General features: G+C 47.6%; 1 protein-coding gene across 6 annotated transcripts in view; it reads left to right on the top strand.

Moving 5' to 3' along the window:
- NR6A1 (nuclear receptor subfamily 6 group A member 1) overlaps positions 1-17,843 on the top strand; it is a 192,944-nt gene extending 175,101 nt beyond the window's left edge. For 5 of the 6 annotated variants that reach the window (XM_044992925.1, XM_044992927.1, XM_044992928.1 and 2 more), the window contains 6 exons: positions 3,749-3,906; positions 4,871-5,098; positions 5,820-6,074; positions 12,818-12,939; positions 15,526-15,678; positions 16,742-17,843. In XM_044992925.1, coding sequence (XP_044848860.1) covers positions 3,749-3,906; positions 4,871-5,098; positions 5,820-6,074; positions 12,818-12,939; positions 15,526-15,678; positions 16,742-16,830 — 1,005 coding nt within the window. In that variant the 3' untranslated portion in view covers positions 16,831-17,843. The remainder of the gene's footprint in view (positions 1-3,748; positions 3,907-4,870; positions 5,099-5,819; positions 6,075-12,817; positions 12,940-15,525; positions 15,679-16,741) is intronic. The other variant, XM_044992926.1, reaches the window with a different exon arrangement.
- The last annotated feature ends 7,699 nt before the right edge of the window (positions 17,844-25,542 follow it).

The following is a 25,542-nucleotide window of genomic DNA, read 5'->3' as shown; positions in this document are numbered from 1 at the left end:
GCACTAACTCAGCCCAAGAGAACTTAGTACATACTAAGTCTGAGGGATGATAAGGGAGCCCACAAGTCTAGGGCTTCATTGACACCACATCATGATCGGGGTACCAGTATCTTCCGAGCACAAGCCCTGAGTTTCCCCAGGCACCATTGAAGACCGATAGCCGAGAGCATTGGTTACACACAGTTCCATCTGACTTCAATGGCTTTGGCACGCTGTCTCGACTGTGGGTCTGGTGGTTCAGGCAAACAGGACTCTTCTCGCTCTGGTAAGAGATGAGACCTTTGCTGCTTCTGACGATATCTTCGCTCTCCCAGACCCTGAATCTCCCACTCCTTTGGTTCCCTCTCTTGAGAGAGAGGCTATGACTCCACCAGGGGAGCTGGCTTTTTGAAAGAGTTTGTCTCCCTGTCCATCTTTGGGCTGTAATTTCCTTCCAGTGGCAACCGTGTTGGAACTAAAATAATTTTTTCCTCATGGGGAGATGAATCATTATGTCGTCCTCCCCCAAAACACCTTCCTGGAACAGCTTGGGACCAACCTCTGCCTCATCATGCCATTGGTGCCTTAGGGACGACCACAACACCCATTTGACCCATCCTTTTGGCTACCCTGGGGGCCATGGGACCAGTACCATCTCAGAGTCACTCTGGTTTGCTGGAGAGTCACCCCTTCCCTCCCCTTTGAGGGACATCTAAAGCTGCCCCCAGATTCTACTGAGGAATAGAAGTACACACTGGATCCAGCAGCTCTACAAGATCAGACGAGATTGCTATCTTCATTGCCAAATGAGGTAGTGACTTCAATGTCTCCAGCCGCCTCCAATGGCTCTAAGCATTTCCAGGAACTCCTTTGTAAAATTGCTGGGGAGCTGCAGATTCCTCTTGAGGAGGTTCAGGAGCCTCAACACAAGCTCCTGAACATCCTTCAGTCCTCCGGCCCCAGTAGAATAATGCTCCTCGTTAATAAAACTATCCTGGAGCCAGCTAGGGGGATCTGGCAAACCGCAGCTACCTGCACCTCCATGCCCAAGAAGGCAGAGACATGGACTCTGGCTCAGCCAAGGTGATGGAATTTCTGTTCTTTCAGTCTCCTCCTAATTTTTGGTGGTCCAAATGGCTGTTGAGAGTTCTAGGCAGTAACACCCTTAATCTACCCTGATTGATAAACAGGGCAAAGCATCTCAGCTTATTGGGAAAGGGAAAGTATTTTCTTCTTCTAGCCTCCAGTTCAGAATAGCCAGCTACCAAGCATTATTGGCTAAGTATGACTTCCTGAACTATTCAAAATTCACAGACTCTATTGACAATCTCCCCCAGCAGGACAGAGCTCATTTCCAGGCTCTCATAGAGGAAAGCAAAATGATTGCCAGGACCGCTCTTCAATCAGCAGTAGCCTCTGCACCAGACAGGTCAATCATTATCAATGATAATTGATACACGTGGACAACCATACAGAACAAAGCATCTGGACATCTCGAGAGTCCGGATGCACATCAATGTTCTAGAGCTACAAGCAGTTCGAAGGGCTTGCGAAACCTTTCTCCCATTTGTTCAAGGTCACCATGGGCTCAGTGTCAGACAACATCACAACCGGCTTTTACATCAACAAACAAGGAGCCAGCTCCACCTGCTCCTTCCCCCCTGCCATGTGCAGAAGTGGTCAGTCTGTGGAACTGATGCATTGGCAATCAGATTACCCTGTCAGTGTCTATCTCCCAGGAAACCAGAATGTGCTAGTGGACTCTCTCAGCGACACTTTGCAGTTGATCACAAGTGGGAGCTTTGTGACTCTGTGGTAAACAATATTTTTGCTCTACAGGGGATCCTACCAGGGACCTGTTCCTCCCCAACAAACTAGAAAGTGCAACATATACTGTTCTAGAGGAGCCCTGGGTTGCCACTCACAGGGCAACACTACTCCTTCCCTAGTCAGATGATCTGAACTATGCCTTGAGTTTTGCCAAGGTTTGGCAGGAAAGGGCATGAGTTAATCTCATTGCCCTCAACTGACTCAGATGGTTTTGGTTCCGACCCATGTCATTTTGGGCACCGATCACATTCCTACACATCCTAATCTCCTGACTCAGGGGCATGGCAATATCAGGCCTATTTCTCCAGAAGCCACAGATATTCCATTCATTCTGGACTATATTTTTTTCCTTGGAGACAGCAGGTTTGCCTGTCAATTCATTATGGGTCTGCTTGGCAGCAATCGGTGCATACCATCTGCCTTCACAGGGCTACTTGATCTTTGCACACCCTCTAGGCCTTTCCAGAATCTGCTAGTCAATCAGAACCTTTCTGCCTATTTAAGAAAAAAAGGCCTACTGCTCAATGGGCTTGAACCTTGTTCTCTAAACTAGGCCTCCTTTTGAACTATTAGCTTCTTGCTCCATGTCTGTCCTATTCATGAAGGTTGCATTCCTCGTAGCTATCACCTCAGCTAGGAGGGTTGATGAGCTTGGGGTATTGATGGCAGGTCCTCCTTATTCTGTATTTCATAGGAACAGAGTTTCATTACACCTACACCCTAAATTCATTCCCAGAGTAGTCTCTGCATTTCACCTGAACCAGAGTATCTACTTACCTGTGTTCTTCTCAAAATCTCACGCATCCTCAGAAGGCAGCATTCCCTTCACATTCAGCAAGCCTTAGCTTTTTACCTGCAGAGCAGGGAAACAATCAAGAAATCCCATAGCAGAAAGGATCAGGGGTCAGGCTATATCCTCTCAGAGAATCTCAAAATGGATCTCTGGCTGTATTTTGCTCTATCAGCTGTTTAATCTTCCCCTCATGGGGTAAGAGCACAAGCAACATCTATGGTGTCACTTCAAGAGGTGCCTCTATTTAATATTTGGAAAGCAGCTACATGGAGCTCAGTCCACACATTTGCTTGACACTGTCTCTTGGTGCAGAACTCCTTCGCTGATTGCATCTTTTGGAACAGCAGTCCTTCATTTGGCTCTGCCCTCTGTGACCTAGCAATCTCCTCCCATTTGAGTACTGCTTGTCAGTCGCCCGCAATGGAAAGCACATAGGGACCAGCGCTTGAAGAAAAGAGTTACTTACCTTATAGTAACTGGAGCTTCTTCAAGATGTGTGGTCCCTATCTCTATTCCACTATCCGCCCTCCTTCCCTCTGCTTCAGATCTTCTCTGATTTGTGGTGGAGAAGAAAAAGGTGGTTGGTCTGGAGAGGTGGTCGGTCTGCCCTGTACTTTATCTCCCTTGTCAGAGACGTGAGGTGAGCCGGGGCCCACGTGTGAACCAATGGACGCTGCTTTCTAAATTCTCCAGTTCCTGGCACGTGGAGCACATGCATACTCTGTGGAATACAGATAGGGACCACACATCTCAAAGAACTCCAGTTACTGTAAGGTCAGTAACTTTCTCTTTCTGCCTCTCATTCTGGCCTCATTTATGCCATCTTCCTCCCCTAAGTAGAACCATGTTGACTTCACTTGGCTTGTACTGTTATGACTCTGGGCAGTCAGATAATTCTGTAATCCTTATTTAAAAACAAATCTCTCATTAGTAAAAAGTAGAAAAACAATAAGAAAAGCATGGAAGTGTATTTGAATGTTCCTCCCATATAAAAGACCCCTCTCAAACAATTCTAGGTTTTAGTAATTTTTCCATGCTAAAGTAGCAGTACATATAGCTCCAGTGGTATGTGCAACTCAGTCTTGCTTAGTTATGTACTTGGCTGGAATAAGTTTATCACTAAATGTAATAATTTTTACCCAAAAGATATCAGAGGAGGAGATTGAAAGAATTATGTCTGGACAAGAATTTGAGGGGGAGGCAAACATCTCTTGGAGTAACAATGGAGACAGTGACCATAGTTCTCCCGGGAATGGAGTTTCTGAGAGCAACCAGCCATCACCTGTTTCTACTCCGTCTTCAAGGTGGGAGTTTCCATTGAAAGAATTTCAGATGAACGTAACTCTGCCTGTATTTCCCTGAGGGCTACATTTTGGGCCAAAAGTGAAAATAAGCATTTTGTAAGTGTAACGCAACACATCTTGCAAATGCTGACCTCTTTGTGAACACGTTTTAGCAAGAGACATATACACTGTGTTAGATCAATCCAGTGTGATCTGAGAGTAAAATTGTCATGAAAGAATGGCAAAGGAATGTTGGGTTAAAGGTCTTAATATTTAAAGCAGATATCTTAATCTGTTTTAATACCATTTCAGATTATGAAAATCTGAATATTTTACACATAATTTACCTTTCACAATTAATGTTGTCTGTTCACGTTCTTCCATTTCATTTTGTTTGTATGTTGAAAATGAGCTAGTCAGCATATTTGATTTTCTAATTACTTTTTAGTTTGTGTTACTCTCAGGTTTGCATCCTTTAACGCAATGTTTCAGTACTTGGGTTGCAAACACTGGAAAGAATGTTTAAATGTCAAACCAATGCACTCCCTCCCCCACAACGCGCGCACACACTTCCATTGTCAGTTGTTTTAAAAATGTAAATGAAAATATTTTTATTCATAGGTTTTGTAAACCTCTTTATTCACAAACCTAAATTCTGGGCCTTTCAGTAAGTAGAGATGGAAATGCTTAGCACAAACCTTGGCTATGTGGTTTAGTCTAAGAATGCTTTCTAAGCAGCAGAGTTTCTAGAAAGTCACAGTAAATGGAACTAGCATGGAGGTCAGACTGGACATGATGCAAGTAGGAAGCAGCTGGTCTGCATGCTCTTGATTGCTTTCACCACAGAATTTAACCAGAAGGGATTTTTCATCCCTTTTCTTTTCTATGAAGCATTCTTATTTCCATCTGTCCCTGAGCTGGATGAAAGATTGTAATGAATTAGATGGAGTTTGTCCAGTCTATTAAATAGATCTTCCCTTTTCAGTAGGTCTGTGGAGCTGAATGGATTCACTGCACTCAGGGATCAATATATTGGGACTCCAGTGTCCACGCACTATCAGTACCTACCGCACCTTTTTAACTACTCTGCTCACTCGGCTCTGATGCCTCCACAGACCCGAAGCCTAGATCCCCAGTCACATAGTCTTATCAATCAGCTAGTGTCAGCTGAGGACCTGGAACCACTTGGCACTCCAATGCTTATTGAAGATGGGTAAGTGCACATGGTTTGGTGGAGTGAGGCTGTCCTGAGCCACTCCTTTGCAATGCCGATACTGTCTCTGCACATGCACAGCATATGGAACATGTAAATTAGTGTTATTGGGGGAATACTTTTTGAGTATTTCAATTCAAAATAACATTGTATTTACAGATCTCTTCATTTTGCATGTGTATAGGTAATTAAATAAACTATGCCGGATTCTGAAGCCAGTAGCCAAAGAGTGTCACCCAAGGGCTAGAGCTGAGACTGTGATGCTAATGTCTGAAGGCTGAGAGGATCTATTTCACAAGTGAAATCACTTCTCTGTTTTTTGCATAATATTTTGCACATCTGCGGAGTACAACGTCAGCTCTCTTTGTAACTGGGAAGCAGCAGCAGCTTGTTAATGTGTCTGGTATCTAGGTCTGCAGGAGGCTTCCTGAGAGCAGAGCTGCTGGTAGAATGCGAAGATTGCTAGTTAGATTCAGTCAGCGTCTTCAGGGATGGCATTCGTCTCTGGGGAGAAACACAGGTGCCAGGCATAGTACCTTTCATCACCTGCTGTCTGCGGGCGCAGGAGCAGAGAAGCCAGCAGTCAGTCTCTGTTCTCACCACTGGGTGACACTGTGGTCACCAGGAATCAAGACACACACATTTTATCTTGTTATCCTGGTGCCTTGTATTCCAATGTTTTTAATCCATTTTTATGTTTTCCTATTAACTGTGCCTGCAGGTATAAAGTGACTCAGGCAGAGCTGTTTGCGTTGCTGTGTCGTTTGGCAGATGAGTTGCTTTTCAGGCAGATTGCTTGGATTAAGAAGCTGCCATTCTTCTGTGAACTCTCAATCAAGGACTATACTTGCCTGCTAAGTTCCACATGGCAGGAGCTGATTCTGCTGTCCTCACTAACCGTTTACAGTAAACAGATCTTTGGTGACCTTGCTGATGTAACCTCCAAGTACTCTCCCTCTGACGATGAGCTGCACAGGTGAGGTGGTGGGTTAAATCTGGGGCTGTAGCAGTATCTAGTAATGGGTGTGTGTGTGTGTGTGTGCGTGTTCCTGGCTCTGCCACTGACTCACTGTTTATCCATGGACAAGTCTCTCAGCTGGCATCTCACTTTCCCTCTTGGTATGAAGGGATTATAGTCCCCACCCTTATAAAAGATTTCAGAGTGATTTACATGTGCGTGTAGGGATCATTGCTCAAGAGAAGATAAAAAAAATTTTGGTGGGGAGCATGTGGACAAAGTGTGGGGAGGTATCTTCCCTTTCTACTCATCTCAAAATCCCTGTGTGGGGTTGGTTGTGTGGAACACCCTCTGGATCTTCTCAGTCAGCTGCCAAAGGGTTGCCTAGGGAGTGATGCCTGCCACTCCCCAGGAGTAGGGTGCATTCCCTTTGTTCTGCCTGCAGCCCTAGCCCCTATGCTGTCCTTAGCCCCCTCCATCCCATTAAAGCCATTTAGATATTTGAAACCTTCTAAAGTCTGTTTGGGGAGGTGGGCGATTACTCAAAACTGTGATAGAAATAGACTCCCCCCGGAAAACCTTGTGCACAGGTTGGCCTCCTCTCAGTGTGCTCCATTCAGACTGGCTTGCTGAGGGATGTCATTTCAGCTCTGATCTCAAGGGTGACAGGCATAAATGGGAGCTTGAAGTCGAAAGTCTGTTACATTGCAACAGTTAAATCCCACAAAGCCTTAGTTGGTGGGAAGAATTATGAATGGAGATAGAGATCTTGTGTTAAAGGGCCCTTTTGAGATTCATAGCATAGGCTTGGTTTTCAGAGGTGCTGAGCTCCCGCAGTTCTAATTGATTTCAACTGGAGAGATGGAGACCCAGCACTTCTGAAAAGCAGACCCTAGATATGTGAAATGTGCCTTATGTGCATTCCTAGCACACATGATGCTCTTTGGATCTTATAACCTACCAGCACCACTTATGCTGTTTGTTTACACTTCATTTCACTTTGGGACTGTGAAACTAAACTAGTCCATTTCACTTTCAGTTTTGAGTGCCAAAAGTACCTCACATTAGGCACCCGAAATCACAAGTCAGGAGTGGGTGGATCGGCTTATGTGGCCTGCATCTTGCAGGAGGTCAGACTAGATGATCATAATGGTCCCTTCTGATCTTGAATTCTATGATTCTAAGTCACTAGACTAGAGGTTTGTCATAGTTTTCCCTCAAAACTCAAAATTTCAATCAGCTTTGCTATCACTTTTGAAAATCATGGCCCATGCTCTTGCCACATGGTTATGTTTGGATTTCCCTGTATGCAGGGATATGCTCAAAAATCTCTTAATTAAAAAAAATACAATTCTATTTAAATGAGGATTTATACCTCTCGCAAGCCTCCTATTTTTATTTGTATAAAACATAAATGTAGGGTTTAAACTTGTCTCCCTTTAAGATGACTCATCTGGAGCTAGTCTACACAGAGTTTCTGTGCTAATTTACTTACCTCAGTGCTCAAACTGTGTACACGAGGCCTTAAATAATTCTCAATTGAAATATCCTTTTGAAACCCGAGAGAGGAAAAAGGGCAGGTCCTGTGAGATTTATCAGAGTGAGAGATCCCATGACTTCAGTTTACTTTTGTCACTCAAATGGCTAGTTTCATTTTCTTCACATCCGTCTGAGCGTATATAGTTCACAGAAGTTTGTCCCCGACTGTTCTGGTGGAATATGGCAGATTTCTTAAGCATTCTTCTGAAACTCTCTAAGATGCTTCAGTGCATTATTTCAAATAGATTGCTTTTTATTAATTGTTTCCTCAGGGTTGATATTAAGACACAATGAAATTAAAGAGCAGTGAACTTTAAACAAAAGTTTGGGGTAAAATGATCCATTTTTAGATGTTTTAACCCAATCAACCAACAAAAGCTTGCTCCTGTGGCCTTGCCGAACACACTGTAGCACGTGCAGAACCTGTGCTGTGAGGGTGAGGAAGAGGGGCACAAATTAGGAGTAATCCCTGTACGTAGCACAAAAAAGAATATATGGCCCAAGACTGAGCAGCTGTACCCTCTAGTTCTAGGTTCATCAGTGTCATTCCTTTTAACTACTGAAGATCTCCCTTGGACAATGCAGAGTTTTCCCAGCATTCTGAAGAAAAGCAGAGAGTGATAACCTAGTGTCAAGGCCAGTTTTCCCATAGAAATTCTTCCTTTCTTCACCCTAGGATTGAGAGGAGAGCCCCTTTATGTGAGGAATTACTCAGGTTCAAAGAAATACGATATAAATATTGTAAATAACCACAAGATACAAAAGCTTGTTCGCAAAGCTTCCCAGTTAGAAGCAGAATGAAGAACTTGATCACACAGCTAGTGACCTTGTTTCCACAATATTACGTTATTAATTGCTATTTCATTGTTTTTGATTACATAAATTCAATGATGTTGCAACTTAGCTGACACTGCGGAGGAAACAGTGCTATCTGATGCTCCCAGTGATGACCTGCCTTAATTCATCAGCTTGGTCAGTTTTCTTTCTTCTGTAGTCCGAAGTCCCAGACGGACTCTTGTTTGGATAGCAGAGAGACTGACAGCCTTGTGACAGAACATTTGCAGGATTTACTTAACTGGCTGCCCAGCCTCCCTGTTAATATTTGACCTCCTCTGGCTCTGCCCTTGCTGGAGCTGGTCGTTGTGCCATGGTAATTATAGGATGGTAAATCTCGAGTGTCATTTTATAAATAATCAGTGATCTAATAGAGACATTCACAGTGCAATGAGTGCAGCTTCAATGAGGAGTCTCTCTGCGAGAGCCAAGCACTTACTCCTGTGCGCAGGTTTGCTTATGCTCAAGCTCTCCCTCTCAAGGCCCCAAAAGTTGACATGTGTATAAAATATGAGGCAGACCCGAAATGAAAGAGAGATAATAAAGGAGTCGTCTTAACCCTTCCAACACTGGCAATTTCTAGGCTGCCAGCCTCAGGGATGCTTTAGAGAAGATCTGTGTATTTATCCAGGGGTTAAAATAATAGATGTGTTTTGACAGTGGAATGGTTCCTTTTAATCTCAGTTACTGATTCAGCATTTAAAGTATCACTAATTGATGTTAGCAAAAAAGTGGAAATGTAGCTTTACCAGGCCATTTGGGAGGAAGGAAGAATGTTGTGTGTGATGCACAGCTGGGTGCCCATTCAGTCATGCAGTCCTCTTATTTCAGAGCATTTTATTTATAGCCTAAATATCCATGTATAACAGGGCAGTAGTAATACTAAGCTGCTGTATTAGAGTGAAAGTCTTAGCAGCACTCTCCCATGTGCAGGATCCTGCAAGTGCACTCCCGTCATCCTATCTTCTGTGGGAGCCAAGTGTCCCTGGCTGGCTCCTCCCTGACTTTTTAACAACTGGTGAGCAAAAAAGATCTAAGCTTATTAAAGAAGTTCTCCCCGCCCCCCAAACCACACCTTGCCTTTTCATTTTTTATGTTTCATATTAAATCAAACGTATGGTGTTTCTTCCTCTAATCAACCTCTGCCTGGACTCTGGGATTTCACAAGTTTGATAGAAAGCTGGATTGCTGCATCAGCCACTGGCCAGCTCAGCGCTGCCCTAATGAGCATGTACTGCTCCAAGTTAATGTTGGCTTTGTAATGGTCATTTCTATCAGCCAGCTTTCTTTCTGTGGTACAAACAGTGTTTATTGCATCTCCAGTAAGTAACTCCAGAGGCCATCTCTTCTGAAGCAGTCACTGATGTCTTTGTTTTTAAGACCACTCTTCGTTGAAGCATAGATCTGCATGGTCCCCTCATATAAACGCGTGTAACCCCAGTGAGTTCACTGGTATTACCTGGGTGTAACAGAGGGTTTTGTTTGGCTCTCTCTTCATGGTAGAGCAGCTCACCGTAATGATTCTCCAATATTAAGGAATGGCTGTTGCAGTCTGAGATTCAGGTTGTCTGTTACCCAACTTAAAACTATGCTGACCTAAGATACCCTGGGACTTAGAAGGTTGTAGTTTATTTCTGTTCCTGGTCAGAACCCTGACTGCCAGTATATAAGTAGATGAAAAATGAATAAATATGATCAACTTTTTCATGTTTTAATTCTGATTTAAACTGCTGGCAAAATGGTCTGTTTGTTTTCTAGATCTAATGTTTAAATCTCTGGGGTCTAGTAAAAATGCAAATAAAATGCATGGCAGCTTGAACATTTTATTGTTACTCCTGATAATACATAGCCAGGAATTAAACTGGTGTAAAAGCTGTGAGGCAGACAGTGTGTGGAGGAGTCAGTGCTCCAGAAGGAATAGGGCTGTGCAAAACAGAATAGCTTTGTTTGAAAAAGGGAGGAATGCATGCACAGAAAACCAAGACAGTTCTACTGCAAGCATGAGAGAAGAGCTCTCCTGGATTTATGGAAGTGATGAGTGGTTGGTAAAAATGTGCATTCTCAAAAAACAATTTAGACCCAGCAGAGGATTGTGAGTGGTCTCTGTGCTCATTAACTTCTTGAGCTTTGCAATCTTGCACCTGCAGGATTTTTAATGTCAAGTTGAGAGCAAGAAAATTGTGCAGCTTTAGATTAGCCGACAAGGCTTTCATCACTTACAATATTACTTCCCTGAAGAACTGACCTAAAGTTCAAACAGCTTGTTTTCTCTTCTCTGAGGCCAAACTCCACCATGCATTTTACAAATAACTTTGAAGTAAACAAATACACATGCCAAAATAAGATGATATTCAGTAAAAGGGATTTTATTTTTGTTCTGTTTTTGTTCAGAGATGGCTTTCTGGCTATGCTCTGATTGCGTACTGTATAATGCCAGAACACACAGCTGAAGCTTTCCTGAACACTTCTGTCTCACTGCTGAAGATTTATGCAATGCCCTATTTCTTCAAAACTAGCCTTTAGTGCTTTAAACCACGTGTAGCAGGGATGGCTACTGGCCATTTGCACAAACAGAACACTGAAATATGCACTCTGTACCTTCAGAGTCTCATGAATGTCACTTATGCCATCTTTTTGTCTACTGTCCTATGATCCAGTGACCTGCAAGCAGGGGTCCTCTCAGACTCCTCCTTCATAAATCTAGGATTCCCTACAGAACTAGGACTCTTCACTACAGAGTTTCCATTGAGCTCATTCCCAAAGCTCTTAAGAGACTGCAGTCACTGGACTGTGGTGAGCCCTTCCCAACCTACTATTACACGTCCCGCCCCATTAGCGAGTTCTTTGGGCAAGTGTCCTAGCTCAGAGAGAGATCTGCAGCTTGTTGGAAGCAAGCTACCCGTACTGTGTGTGTTTTCTTGGAAAGAGTTCAGCTTCTCCTCCTGACTCTAAAGTTGCTTGGACGTTCTGTCTCTCGTGCATCAAACTCCCACGTTTGCATGTAATCTCCTGCTCACCTGCTAGGTTAGAGCTCACATCTGAAGCTTTGCTCATCAGCACATATCCATGTGCCCTCCATGTGCAGTTTCATTCTGACATGGTGGGGTACTGCCATGCTGATGGAAATGGGGGAGGAAACCTGTGCCCAAATGGGACAAACAGATGACTTTTATATCACCTGTACTCGTGACATGACCACATTGTGTGACTGGTGAAAATCTCAGGTGAGATGTTCTAACACCCTATTCCTCTAGCTCAAGCTGGGGAGGGCTAAAAGAGGGCTGGAGCTGAGAGAGAGAACTGGGGAAGTGCTGGGAAGCTGAGTGGAGGAGGATGGCGTAATTTTTTTTTCTTCGGTACCTTAAGAACAAGTGGCTGTGTTGAAACAGGCAGAGTGCTGTGTAATTTGATAAATGAGTGCCCTGGATACAGAGTGAAGGCCTAGGGTGTCCAGGACCAACCATCAGGTCCTTAGTACATACTGAACCTGGCCGGGCAAGCCCGATTTTGCCAAGTCTGTTCCAAGATGAGCAGAGATTGACTAGCTTATTGACTAGGACAGGAGGGACTGTCTCTTCATTCCAAATTTCTAGACTGATTTCTAAATAAGAGCTTCTAAGAAAGATCAGCTGAAAGGAACAACTACAACTTTTGAGGTTTTCCTGTCCTTGTTTTCAAACCTTCCTTTGCCCCGCAGCCTGCATTTTATGATGGACACCCTGTAATAGTGAGTAACTATAATGTAGCTGGAAGTCGTATAGATTTCGCCAAACTTCCTAGATGGACCTGCACAGCTGATGGGTCATAAAATACAGTGTAACTATTACTGAGTGTATAGTAATAATAATAATACTTTGCACAACCTTAGAGCTTTCTGTGTAAGGATCATCCCATTTCACAAACTAGTGAATTAAGCCTCCCAACAAGCCTGTGAGGTGAGGAAAAACATCTTCATTTAAATATGGGGAAATTGAAAGAGAGGATTAGTAACTTGTCCAGGGCCATGCAAGAAGTCATTGGCAGAGCCAGGAACTTCTAATACTTGTTTCTCCCAGTCATAGCAGCCTAATACCATGACCATGCAGCACTTGTCCACAAGCAGCTATGCCAATATACACCCACATGCACCCGCAAAATCCCCATTTTACTTAAAGGTCTGATGCAACTGGCAAATATGATGTTCTGAATCACCTTGTTATCAGTTTTGCTTCTCGTGAATAGTGCCAACAGACCTGAAGCATCTGGGGCTCTGAATTATAATGCAAGGCATTAAGGTCTTTTAAATGCCATAGAGTGTTAGTAAGTCACTAAGCTCCCTACTGTTTAATTGCAAAGGGCCTCTCCTCTTTGAGTACCCTGTTGTGTGCATCTGTCTCCCTTTCCTTCAGATTCAGTGAAGAGGGAATGGAGGTGATGGAACGGCTGATCTACCTCTACCGCAAATTTAACCAATTGAAGGTCAGCAATGAGGAGTATGCATGTATGAAAGCCATTAACTTCCTAAATCAAGGTGAGTGGCGGAAGAAGGGGATTAGTCCCACGGGAGTAAATGGCTAGTCAATCAGCTAGTCAATCTTTGCTTCCTTTGGATGATGGGGGGAGAGAGAAGGGGTCCTAAATCCAAACTGAAATAGACGCCTGAGCATTAAAAGGTTTTTGCTTTTGCCATTGTGCAGTTAAAGCCATATGCAGTGTGTGCTATTTCAGACACCTAAATGAAGCAATTGTAGAGGAAGTGAAAGGATTCACTTTGCTTAATCAATTTTTAATGCCTTTAATCGTAGACACCAAGGACAGTATGTGCGTCACTTTAAATACGTACCTACTTTACCAGCAGCAAAATAAGAACAGAGCAGAGTGACTGATGAAATCTTTCTAGATAAGGCCTGAATGACTGATTGCCTACCAGCTGTTGTGGCAAACTTCTCACCATGCACAAGTGCATGTCATCTGAAAATACTGCTGCTCATAGTGGAAGGGTCTAGGCCAGTGACACTCAGACCTCAGTGGTTCAGGAGCCAAATTAACAATCAGCATTACCCGAAAGAGCCACAGTCGTGTGAATTCGCTCTGTGTGTGTAATTTAATTTTATTTTCCCAGCAAAATGACTGACCAAGTATCATTTTATCAATTACAATTGGCTAATAACATAGTAAAAGCATCCTGGTTGGTTAATAACTTAGATGGGGTAATAATTAAATCACAGTGTTTTACTATCATGTGCTGCAAAGAGCCGCAGGAGTTGCATTAAGGAGCCACTTGGGGCTTGTGAGCCTCAGTCTGGGTATCACTGCTCTAGGCATTTTCTGACAGGCGCAATCAAGACAACCAATTTGCATCACTTTTTTCCAGTTTAAGCTGTTAACTTTGTAAACCTTTGTGCGCTAAATGTTGGATAACCTCCCTGGCGTTGTGTCCTGGATTCTTCATCAGTGTGTTTCCCTTCACCTAATACCTTTATCTGACATTTTTTAAGAGAGTGTGAACATGCATTTTGTCCTTTTAATATGGTGCCTAATGCAGTAATATTTTCAGGTAATGAATGGTGCCTAATACGGGACTGACTCCATTTGTGGTCACACACAGCATTTTAGAGCGGTCAGTCACTTGTGTTATGAGACTCCTAACACTTCAAAATTCATGAAGTCAGCACAGAAATAACATGCAAATGGATTCTGCAATGGTAGTCCAGGGTGGGAAGTTACTGGTCTTTTCTCTGAGACTCTACCATGCTGACAGGATTTGAAAAGTTCAATTTCTTCAGTAACACTTGTGTATGGATCACTCCAGTCTGACACCATGGTGTGATTCCCATGTCGGTACTCATGTGTGCATGATGTTATTGCACTTCTGTGAAGCATGTTACCACAGTTATGTGTATTGCTTGTACAGAAATGAAAAAAGCTATTGAATGGCACTAGTTTCAAAAAGCAGTTCAGTAAATAAGTACCGCTGGGAGTTCTGTGTACCACAAGGAAATGTTCTGCTTTGCAAGGATATGCTGGAATCTCCCTCCTCCCACTGGTTATACCAAGTGTTTTGTGCTGACACTTCAGTGTGCGCCCGCCACAGATTCCGGTTAGCTTCCCTGGACAGTTTCCTGCCACTGGATGATGGACGACTTTAGCTGTCTCCATTGTTTTCCAAAATGTATTTTCATTAACTTCCTGTCTTCTTTTATTTTGAGTTGGAGTTTGCAATTTTTTTTATGTGGAATACCTGAAAATTATTTTTAAAGGTCAGCTTTTGGACAGCAAATAAATGCTCCTTCCCTTGTATAGTATTTCTGAAGAACAATACTGAGCCTCAGAAGAGTTGCATATTTTGCCTATTCTTAATTTATTGGATCCCCTCCCATGGCATCAAGTAGTATATAAATGTCATTGATCATGCTGAAATACATTCAAAGGGACTTTCTCAAATAATTTTGCTAGCAATGAAATATCTACTTTTTCTTTGTGTACATTGCTTGACACTTGGAAAAGCTAAATTTTAAAATAAAAGCTTGGCAAGTTTATAAAGCTCAAGTGGTGTAATTCCTAAACAGAAGACACCCTGAATTACTGATCTGAACACTTCCCATAGAGCTGAGATGATGTAACTAGAATCAACATGCTTCTTTCTATGGAAAATGTTATGTTGCACCCCGTGTTAGGCTTGAAAGCCTTGACATATAGCTACTTATAAAAAGAAAGTAGAGATTTAAGGTTGCTAGAGCTGTTATCTTCTGAAAGGTTCATGATCTCTGAGCATGAGCAACTTAAGACATTATATGTTCTCATCCGTGTCCCTTATGAAAGGAAGATCTTGTACCCTCACATCTAATCTGAAGTGTATATATGTAGGAGATAGTCATTACAGTATGTCCTGGAGGAGAGGGTGAAATTTTAATCCTGTGGTGACTATAAACTTGAAGTCTCTGCTCAGTAGCATTGTATAATTTAGATAGATGTTGTTAGACTGAGTTCTATAAATGGATTTGTCCTTCCATTTTACAGTTGCTGACTCGAATAGTGATGAGGGAAAAATATGAATCTGGTTTTGTTCTAGAGTTACAGCTATTCCCAGTCACTTAGTTTTTATGTTTTCACTCAGACATTAGAGGCCTGACTAATACATCCCAACTGGAGCAGTTGAATAAACGGTATTGGTACGTGTGCCAGGATTTTACAGAATACAAGTACCCACATCAGCCAAACCGTTTTCCGGATTTAATGATGTGTTTGCCAGAGATACGATACATTGCAGGTAACTTTTTGATCTCTTCTCCCAGCTGGCCCCTGTGTGAATCATTAAATCTCCTTTAAAGGAGACTTTCTTCTTTTTATAATTAAACTCCTATCTACTTGGCTGGACAGCGGTGCCAGCGTGAGACCTTTTCTATTTGAGCTTTTCTCTACCAGGATAAACCCCCCGTATCTTACCCAGTGTAATAAAGCTGGGTCTGTGTGGGACCTTTTCTATTTGAGCCTTGGAAGCCTGGCATCTGGTAAGAAGGCATATTCTTTTTTTCACAAATAACGAGCTCTCCTTAGTATCTTGATCAAAACCTCCTTAGGGTCTTAATTTCAGACCCAACTCTGAAATGTCTTCTCTGCTGCAGAAATAACCCTGATCTGTAGATGGTATTGGCCTCACAGGGAGGAGCTTGCACCGAGTCTAGAGATGGCACTTGCATACCATGGTGAAGATCACAATATAGAAGCCTAGATAGGCTTGAACAGAGTCCCCAGATCTGAACTTCCCTGGAATATGGGTTACTGAAATCTGCATGTGAATTTTCCATTTCAATGCATCATTAATTGGCTCAAGAGAAATTATTCCAGGATCTTCGTGAGAACATTTGTAGCTAAATGTTAAGATAATGGACACAGGTTATTTGGGATTGGGAAGAAATGTTCTTCCCTAGGGCATGTTGATTTGGATTTGTGTGTTTCACCTTCCTCTGTCATACCAAGCAGAATTGTCCACTGGGACCGGGTGGACACATCCCACACAATCTATTCACTGTGATTGACAGGGGAGGTTGACAGAGGTGGGACATAGTCTTTCCCATCTTCTATAAATATGCCCCCATTATGGGGAAATCATTTTCATCTGACTTCGCCAACGCACTTAGCTTCTATTCCACTATATAACACATCCTGTTGTTTCCAAAAGAATATCAAATATCGAATGTAGGAATTGGGTGATTTACTGTTTCTCTAAAGGTTCAAGGTGAAACCATCTCCAATGTCACCAGCTTGTTGGAGATGAGCATTTCTGAAATCTGGCTCAGGAATGGCAGCTAATTCTGATTCTTTCTTAACAGGAAAAATGGTGAATGTTCCTCTGGAGCAGCTGCCCCTCCTTTTTAAAGCCGTTCTGCATTCCTGCAAGACAAGCGTGAGCAAAGAGTGAGCCTTCATTGCCCCGAACCCATGCCTTACTCTGGTGCTTCTGGTGGGGAACTGGCTCACGTGTGAAGAGAGAGGGGAGGAAAAACCATGATCAAGGCAGTAGGGAGCTGCTGAGACAGGGCACCAGGTAGCCCTGTCATTGTAGCAAGAATCTTTTTTTTTGTTTGTTTTTAAACTCTTTTCCTATATATTTATTTCACGACAGAGTTGAATGTATGATCTTCAACACAGTGCACATGGTTCTGTATGAATGCAGCAGATGCATTCTCTTGCAGTTTACAGAATGTGAAGATGTTTAATGTTACAGTGTTTGTTAGGGTTAGTTCTTTTGTATTTGGGGGACTGGGGGCCGATATGACTAAGACTACCTCAATGAGAAGATGCTGTTCACGTACTGATCATTCCATGATTCATATCCAGAGTGTTTGCCTAAAGAGCAAACTGCCTCTCTCCACTGGGAGAGCTGTTAGCATCCCAAATGCTGGAGTGCATTGGAGGAGTGTGGGCATTAGAGAAGTGCCGAGCTTCAAAAAAGATAAGTGGGTGAGAAGGTGTTACACCAAAACCAGAATTTGGGTCCCCCCAGAATAGCCAGCCTGTTTATTGTTATAACCAATCTGGTCTCATTAAGTGTGGGTCTCCAGGGTGGCTAAGGGAATACTTGGAGGACACACATACAGCCATGCATAAGTTATTGACACAAGAAGTGTTCCAAAACAAGGCACCTTTTATTGAACAGTTTCTTGACATAGTAACAATCTAAACACACATCCCTTATAACAAGTTAAAGAGCACCTCAAACCACATTGCCTTATAGCTTGAAACAATACTGAGTGGATGCTCCCTGCTTCAGATGGTCAGTCTGTCCCAGATAGCTGACAGCCATTTTGAGATGTCCATTAGTTTTTACACGTATAAATCCCTTTCACAGTCAACACACATGCATACATCTATATTAACCCCCCTCTCACACACACACATGCAAACACTATACTATGCTATGCTATAACTATACCTGTTCTTCTTCGAGTGATTGCTCCTATGCATTCCATGTAGGTGTGCGCGCCGCGCGTGCACGGCTCTCCGGAACATTTTTACCCTAGCAACTCCGGCGGGCCGGCTGGCGCCCCCTGGAGTGGCGCCGTCATGGCGCCCCTTATACACCTCAGCCGGCCCGTCCGCTCCTCAGTTCCTTCTTCCCGCCCGTGACGGCCAGTTGGAACAGTGGAGTGCTCCCTTACCTCCACAACCCTAGTGTTTCTCCATAGTTCTAGTGTAGATAGTTTTAGTAGTTAGTCTTGTTGTAGTATATATATATTTAGTGTTAATAGTGTTAATAGTTACGGAATTAGAGGGTTTGTCCCTCTTCTTCCGCCCCGGTGCGGGCTTATGCCCGGAGCACCGGGTTTCAAGCCCTGTGCGGCTTGCCAGCGGCCTATGCCGGTTAGCGACCCGCACGACTCTTGCCTCCGCTGCCTCGGAGAGTCGCATCGGCCAGATAAGTGCTCTATCTGCATAGCCTTTAAACCTCGTACGAGGAAAGAGAGAGACTCTAGGCTGAAGCACTTACTGATGGAGTCTGCGCTCCAACCTCCGGCGCCAGCTCCAGCGGCACCGAAAACCGCCTCGACAAGCAGCGCTCCGACTGCACCGAGCCGCTCCGGCACCGAGCCGGCACCAAAGACCCGGCACCGCTCCCTCTCCCCGGGGAGGAAGCACAAGGCGCCGAAGACGGCTGCCGCAAAACAGCAGCGAAAGCCGTCAGCCCAGCCGCCTCCGACGAAAACGGTGCAGGCTGAGGCAGTGCACGCTAAGTGCACCGCACCGTTGACTCCGGCGCCGCCTGGCCCGTCGAGTCCGGTTCCGCCCAGCTCCCCGGTGCCCACCGAGGAGGAGCTGAGGATCCCGTCGACGCCGGAGGCGTTCGCGACGGCAAGAGAGCTGATCGAGGCGACGGCCCCGTCATATCAGCCGCCGGCACCACTGGTGCGGACATTCAAGTCCCTCGGCAAGCCAGCGATGGTGCGCCCCTCATCTCCGGGCGACCGTGGCGACCGTGGCTCCAGAATCCGGTCTCGATCCCGGTCTATCTCCCGGCGAAGGTCACCGAGGCACCGCTCCCCATCCCGCCGTAAATCGCCATCGCGACGCCGCTCAGCGTCCCGGCACCGGTCGCAGTCCCGGCACCGCTCTCCATCGCGGGGCCGGTCGTACTCCCGGCGGCGCTCCAGGTCCCGGTCACGAAGTCACCGGCACCGCAGCAGGTCCGCGTCCAGGCACCGCGGACATCGAGACTCGCGCAGCCGTTCGAGGCGCCGCAGATCCCGCTCGAGGTCCGGTTCCCGGCACCGCCGGTCGAGCTCCCGACGTCGCCGGTCGAGCTCCCGCCGCCACCGCTCCCCTTCTTGGCACCGGAGATCCAGCTCCCGACGCCGTAGATCTGGCTCCCGGCACCGGAGATCCGGCTCCCGGCACCGTGCGCAGCACAGGTCCCGCTCGCCACTGGACCCCCGAGACGCCCGGCACCGACCCTCGGCACCGGAGGATCGTCTCACGCCGGCGCTGGACGCCCGCCCAGGCATCGCCACGGCTCCACCCTGGCCCTCCAGGGAACCCTCTGTAGCCTCACCCCAAGGCAGTGCGGTGGATTTCAGAGCCGGTTCCGTTCCCCCGGATCATGGACCCCAGTATTGGGGACATTGGGTGCCCTGGGCGCAATATGAACAGGGGCCTCCCCTGCCACCCAGGCAGCCGGGCTCGGCACCATCGGTACCGGTGGCCACCGTTAGTCGAGCCCCCCCGTCCCCACCGACGCAAGCCGCCGCCCACGACCCTTCTTTGGGCCAGGACTCGCTGCAGCCAGATCACCAGGTGGGCGAGCACCAACAGGAGGAGGTGCTCCCGGGCCACTCCTCGTCGTCCTCTCCAGATGAGGCGGTAGCGGGGGCCTCGCCATCGGGACCCCCGCCCATTGACCTCAGGGCACACCAGGACCTTCTCCGAAGGGTGGCAAAGGCCATTAACTTGCCCATAGAGGAGGTGCAAGAAGTCGAGGACCCGATTACGGACGTTGTGGGAGATGACGCCCCTGTCAGAGTGGCGCTCCCGTTCATTCGCACCATTCAGAAGAACAGTGCCACTATCTGGCAGTCGCCCTCCTCCGTTGCCCCCACGGCGCGAGGCGTCGAAAGGAAGTATTCCGTCCCGCCCCAGGGCTACGAATACTTGTACGTCCACCCCACCCCGGACTCGCTGGTGGTCCAATCGGTCAATGACCGCGAACGACACGGTCAACCTGCCGCTGCGCCGAAGGCGAAGGACGCCCGGCGCATGGACTTATTAGGGCGTAAAATCTATTCGGCGGGAGGCCTCCAACTCCGTATCGCCAACCAGATGGCCCTCTTATCCAGATACACTTTTAATATCTTGGGGTGCCTTGCGAAGTTCACGGAGCTAACCCCTCAGGAATCCCGCCCTGAATTCTCAGCGCTGCTGGAGGAGGGCAAGTTAGCCTCCAGAACACTGATCAAAGCGGCCGTAGACGCAGCAGACTCAGGGGCTCGAACGGTAGCATCCGGGGTGACGATGCGCCGCATTGCGTGGCTACAATCTTCCACCCTCCCACCTGAGGTCCAGTACACCCTCCAGGACCTCCCGTTTGACACGAAGGGGCTGTTTTCTGAGAAAACGGATGCCAGAATCCAGTCCCTAAAGGATGGGAGGGTTGCGATACGAACTCTGGGTATGCACACGCCGGCCACGCAGAGGCGTTCGTTCCGCCAACAGCCCTACCGTCCCTTCAACCAGGCCAGGTCTCGGCCGTTTAACAACCGCCGAACGGCCCCCTTCCGCCGTAGACCGTCAGGGGGGCGGCGCAACCAGGCGCAGAACTCGTCCAAGGCTCCGCAAGGCCAAAAGCCGGCCTTTTGACGGGACGCCGAGGACGGCCCATCACTCTCCCCCCAGGATCCACCCCTTTTGTTTTCCAATCGCCTTGCCCGCTTCCTTCCGGCGTGGTCTGCTATAACATCGGACAGCTGGGTCCTCAGCACCATCCAGCACGGCTACCGCCTACAGTTTCTTTCGCCCCCCCCCTCCCACCCACCTTCCCCGTCCCTCTTCAGGGACCCCTCTCACGAGCAAGTCCTCATACAGGAGGTGCAGGCTCTGTTGAGCGTGGGTGCTATCGAGGAGGTGCCTCCCTGCAGGCGGGGCAGGGGATTCTACTCCAGATATTTCCTCATCCCCAAGGCGAAAGGAGGTCTTCGTCCCATCTTGGACCTCCGGGAGCTGAACAGATACCTCTGCAAGCTCAAGTTTCGGATGGTAACCTTGGGGTCCATTATCCCTTCCTTGGATCCGGGAGACTGGTTTGCCGCCCTCGACATGAAAGACGCTTACTTTCATGTGGCGATTTACCCCCCCCACAGACGCTTCCTGCGCTTCATGGTCAACGCGACCCACTACCAGTTTGCGGTGTTACCCTTTGGCCTCTCCACTGCCCCGAGGGTGTTCACCAAGTGCATGGCGGTCGTGGCCGCAACTCTCCGTCGTCGCAGAATCCACGTATACCCCTATCTCGACGACTGGCTGATCCGTGGGCGATCTCAAGAACTGGTGACAGCCCAGGTGTCAGAGATACTGCACCTGTTCCGGTCTCTCGGCCTCCTCGTCAATGCCGAGAAGTCCCAATTACTGCCGACACAGCGATTGGAGTTCATAGGAGCAGTCCTCGACTCCACCCTCGCCAGGGCCTGCCTCCCTCGTTCTCGACACGAGACAATGGTCTCGCTCATTCGCAGCTTACAAGCCTTCCCTTCCACGACGGCCCGGTCCTGCCTTCGCCTGCTGGGCCACATGGCTGCGTGCACCTTTGTGACCGCGGACGCGAGGCTGAGGCTCCGTCCGTTCCAGATGTGGCTGACTTCGGTGTACCGGCCCCACCGCGACCCTCTAGATCTGGTGGTCACGGTCTCGGACCCCACTCTCCAGACGCTCACCTGGTGGCTGCATCAGGAGGTGGTCTGCGCCGGGGTTCCGTTTCGCCCCCCTCGCCCGTCGGTCACCCTGACCACAGACGCCTCGGCGCTTGGATGGGGGGCTCACATGGGAGACCTGCACACTCAGGGCCTCTGGTCGGCCCAGGAGCTCTCCCTGCACATCAACGTCAGGGAATTGAGAGCGATCCGCTTGGCTTGTCTCGCCTTTCTTGCACACCTCCGGGACCGCTGCGTCGCGGTATACACGGACAACACGGCAGCCATGTTCTATCTGAACAAACAGGGCGGGGCCCGATCCTCCCCGCTGTGCAAGGAGGCGATGCTCCTATGGGACCTGTGTGTAACCCACTCGATTCGCCTCGAAGCGTTCTTTCTACCAGGGGTGCAGAACACGCTGGCCGACCGTCTGAGCCGGTCTTTCGCTGCCCACGAGTGGTCCCTTCGCCCCGACGTAGCCCACACCATCTTCCAAAGGTGGGGATTTCCCCAAATAGACCTGTTTGCCTCCAGGACCAACAGGAAGTGCCACAGGTTCTGTTCGTACCAGGGTCGGGCTCCGGACTCCATCTCCGATGCGTTCCTCATGTCCTGGACGGGTCCCCTTCTATACGCCTTCCCGCCGTTCCCGCTAGTCCACCGAGTACTGCTCAAGCTACGGAGGGACAAGGCCCGCGTCATACTCGTCGCTCCGGCCTGGCCGAGGCAGCACTGGTATACCCTGCTCCTCGAGCTATCGATCCGGGATCCCATTCCCCTACCGTTATGGCCGGATCTCATCTCTCAGGACCTCGGCAGGCTTTGTCACCCGAACCTGCAGTCGCTGCATCTTACAGCCTGGTTCCTGAGTGGTTGACCGACGCGGAGAGGACCTGTTCTCCGGCGGTGCAGCAAGTTCTCCTTGAAAGCAGAAAACCGTCCACACGCTCTACCTACCTGGCAAAGTGGAAACGCTTTGCCCTTTGGTGCGATCAGCAAGGTCTTAACCCCTTCTCGACCCCTCTCCAGACGGTCCTTGACTACCTCTGGTACCTGAAAGGCCAAGGTCTCGCGATCTCGTCCCTGAGGGTACACCTGGCGGCGCTTTCGGCCTTCCGCCTGCTGTAGATGGTCGCTCCGTGTTTTCCAACCCCATGGTTGCCCGCTTCCTCAAGGGGTTGGACCGCCTCTACCCGCAAGTGCGGCCGCCGGCTCCTACGTGGGATCTGAACCTGGCTCTCACCCAGCTGATGCGCCCGCCCTTCGAGCCCATGGCCTCCTGCTCCCTCCTCCATCTCACCTGGAAGACGGCCTTCCTCGTGGCAATCACATCCGCCAGACGAGTATCCGAACTCCGCGCCCTGACGGCGGGTCCCCCATATACCGTCTTCCACGCGGACAAAGTGCAGCTTCGGCCACATCCGGCCTTCCTCCCAAAGGTGGTGTCGGCCTTTCATCTTAATCAGGAGATCTTCCTCCCGGTCTTCTTTCCAAAGCCGCACGCCTCACCTCGTGAGCAGCAGCTCCACACCCTCGACGTCCGTAGGGCCCTCGCCTTTTACATTGACCGAACTAAGTCCTTCCGGCGTTCCTCCCAGCTCTTTGTCGCAATTGCGGAGCGCATGAAAGGCGAGCCTGTTTCATCTCAACGGATTTCTTCCTGGGTGACATCCTGCATACGGGCGTGCTACGAACTTGCTCGCGTCCCCCCGTGCCGGCTCACCGCACACTCGACAAGGGCGCACGCCTCGTCAGCCGCCTTCCTGGCCCACGTTCCCATCCAGGACATCTGTCGAGCGGCCACCTGGTCTTCCGTCCACACCTTCGCTTCCCATTATGCGTTGGTGCAGCAGTCCCGAGACGACGCAGCCTTCGGCTCTGCGGTGCTACACTCCGCCACGTCTCATTCCGACCCCACCGCCTAGGTAAGGCTTGGGAATCACCTACATGGAATGCATAGGAGCAATCACTCGAAGAAGAAAAGACGGTTACTCACCTGTAGTAACTGGTGTTCTTCGAGATGTGTTGCTCCTATCCATTCCAGACCCGCCCTCCTTCCCCACTGTCGGAATAGCCGGCAAGAAGGAACTGAGGAGCGGACGGGCCGGCTGAGGTGTATAAGGGGCGCCATGACGGCGCCACTCCAGGGGGCGCCAGCCGGCCCGCCGGAGTTGCTAGGGTAAAAATGTTCCGGAGAGCCGTGCACGCGCGGCGCGCACACCTACATGGAATGGATAGGAGCAACACATCTCGAAGAACACCAGTTACTACAGGTGAGTAACCGTCTTTTACTCTGTCTGACAAACTTACGCAGCTGACGGCACAGTATCTTTTCCTGTTTTCTTTCTCTCTCCCACTCCTCTGCTGCATCCTTCTCTTCTCCCACTGCTTACTGCTGCTTCTCCTTCATCTCACCCTCACCTCTTTCATGCCTTCCTCTGCCTTCTCTGCTCAGCTGTCTTCTCAACCTCTCAACTGTCAACTGCTGCTGACTTTTATACCCTACTTTGCTAACGGTCACACGTCAGTCATTCCATTTGACTGTTAGTTACCTCAGTGTTATGATTTGTCATTTGTTGTTTACTACCTTCTTTTTCCTGCCAATTCCTAGTGCTACGTGACCTGCAGCTGTCAGCCAGTGGTGGAGTGACTCTTGCTTATTCAGAATAGAAGCCAGGAATCTAGGGATTTCAAAATGGAGTTTCTCTGGTATCACAGGGAGAAATATAGTTTAGCTAGTTGACCACAAAAAAGTCTTCATCGGTTTTCAAATGCAGCTCTCATGATGTAAATTGAGTCCCCCTGAAATTCTGTCACGAGAATTGCAGCATTCCAAGGCTTAGAAAGGCCCTCAGCCCATATTCCCCTTCCCTGGGCTATGTAGAATTTGTTCTCTCTCTCTCCAACTGATGCATGATTATTCCCTCACGACTCTCCTACCAAACTGGAATTGTGTCGTTGTAATTAATAACAGGCTTTGAATGGGGGAGGCAGAAATAAGCCAGGCAGACTGCAAATAATTTAATTATTGGCTAAATGCTCTCTCTTAGAATGCTTTTCCAGTTTGTGATTCTAAGAAGCCAGGGCAATATGTGTTCTCCATGGCTAGATCTGGCCTAGTTTTTAAATCACTCCAGTGAAGAGGATTTCCTACTACAGTAGTTACAAGTAATTCACATCAGCGAACACTTCAAACCTAGCAGCTTCTGTCCCTCCTGTGGATAAAATGAATGTGACTTCTGATAAGAGATTTCAGTATCCTCTGCTATTGGGTGTCTGTTGAACCTTGGAGAACATATGGGTATAAACCAAGTCCTGCATGTACCATTTTACTGCTTGGAGGGGAGTGTAGTAGGAAAACCTGGCTCTTAGTACAATTCATGTATATTACTTCTAAATCTCCCAGAATTTAGATGTTCCACCCATAACTTCAGTCACTTTCATTACACCAAAAATACTTGAATTGCTGCTGTTCAGCTGTTTAACATGTATTACTGTCCATTAAGCCTCAGTGTCCTCCATGGCTTCCTGTATCCACATGATTGCTAGCTGGGGAAGAGTTTCTTTCCCTGTTTCCATCATTCAAATATTTATGAAATCTCACTCATTCTAACAGGCAGCCATGTTGCCTTTGCTGAATTTTCTGCTGGGACCCTTAGTTGTGAATCTGTTGTTTTGAGTGGTTACATTAGGCTGATTGAGACACTTTTGAATGTTAAAGAACCTGCTATTTTTAA

Source organism: Mauremys mutica, chromosome 18, assembly GCF_020497125.1.
Source record: "Mauremys mutica isolate MM-2020 ecotype Southern chromosome 18, ASM2049712v1, whole genome shotgun sequence".
NCBI lineage: Eukaryota > Metazoa > Chordata > Testudines > Geoemydidae > Mauremys > Mauremys mutica.
Note: the sequence above shows the minus strand (reverse complement) of the source record. Positions and strands in the feature narration are given on the sequence as shown.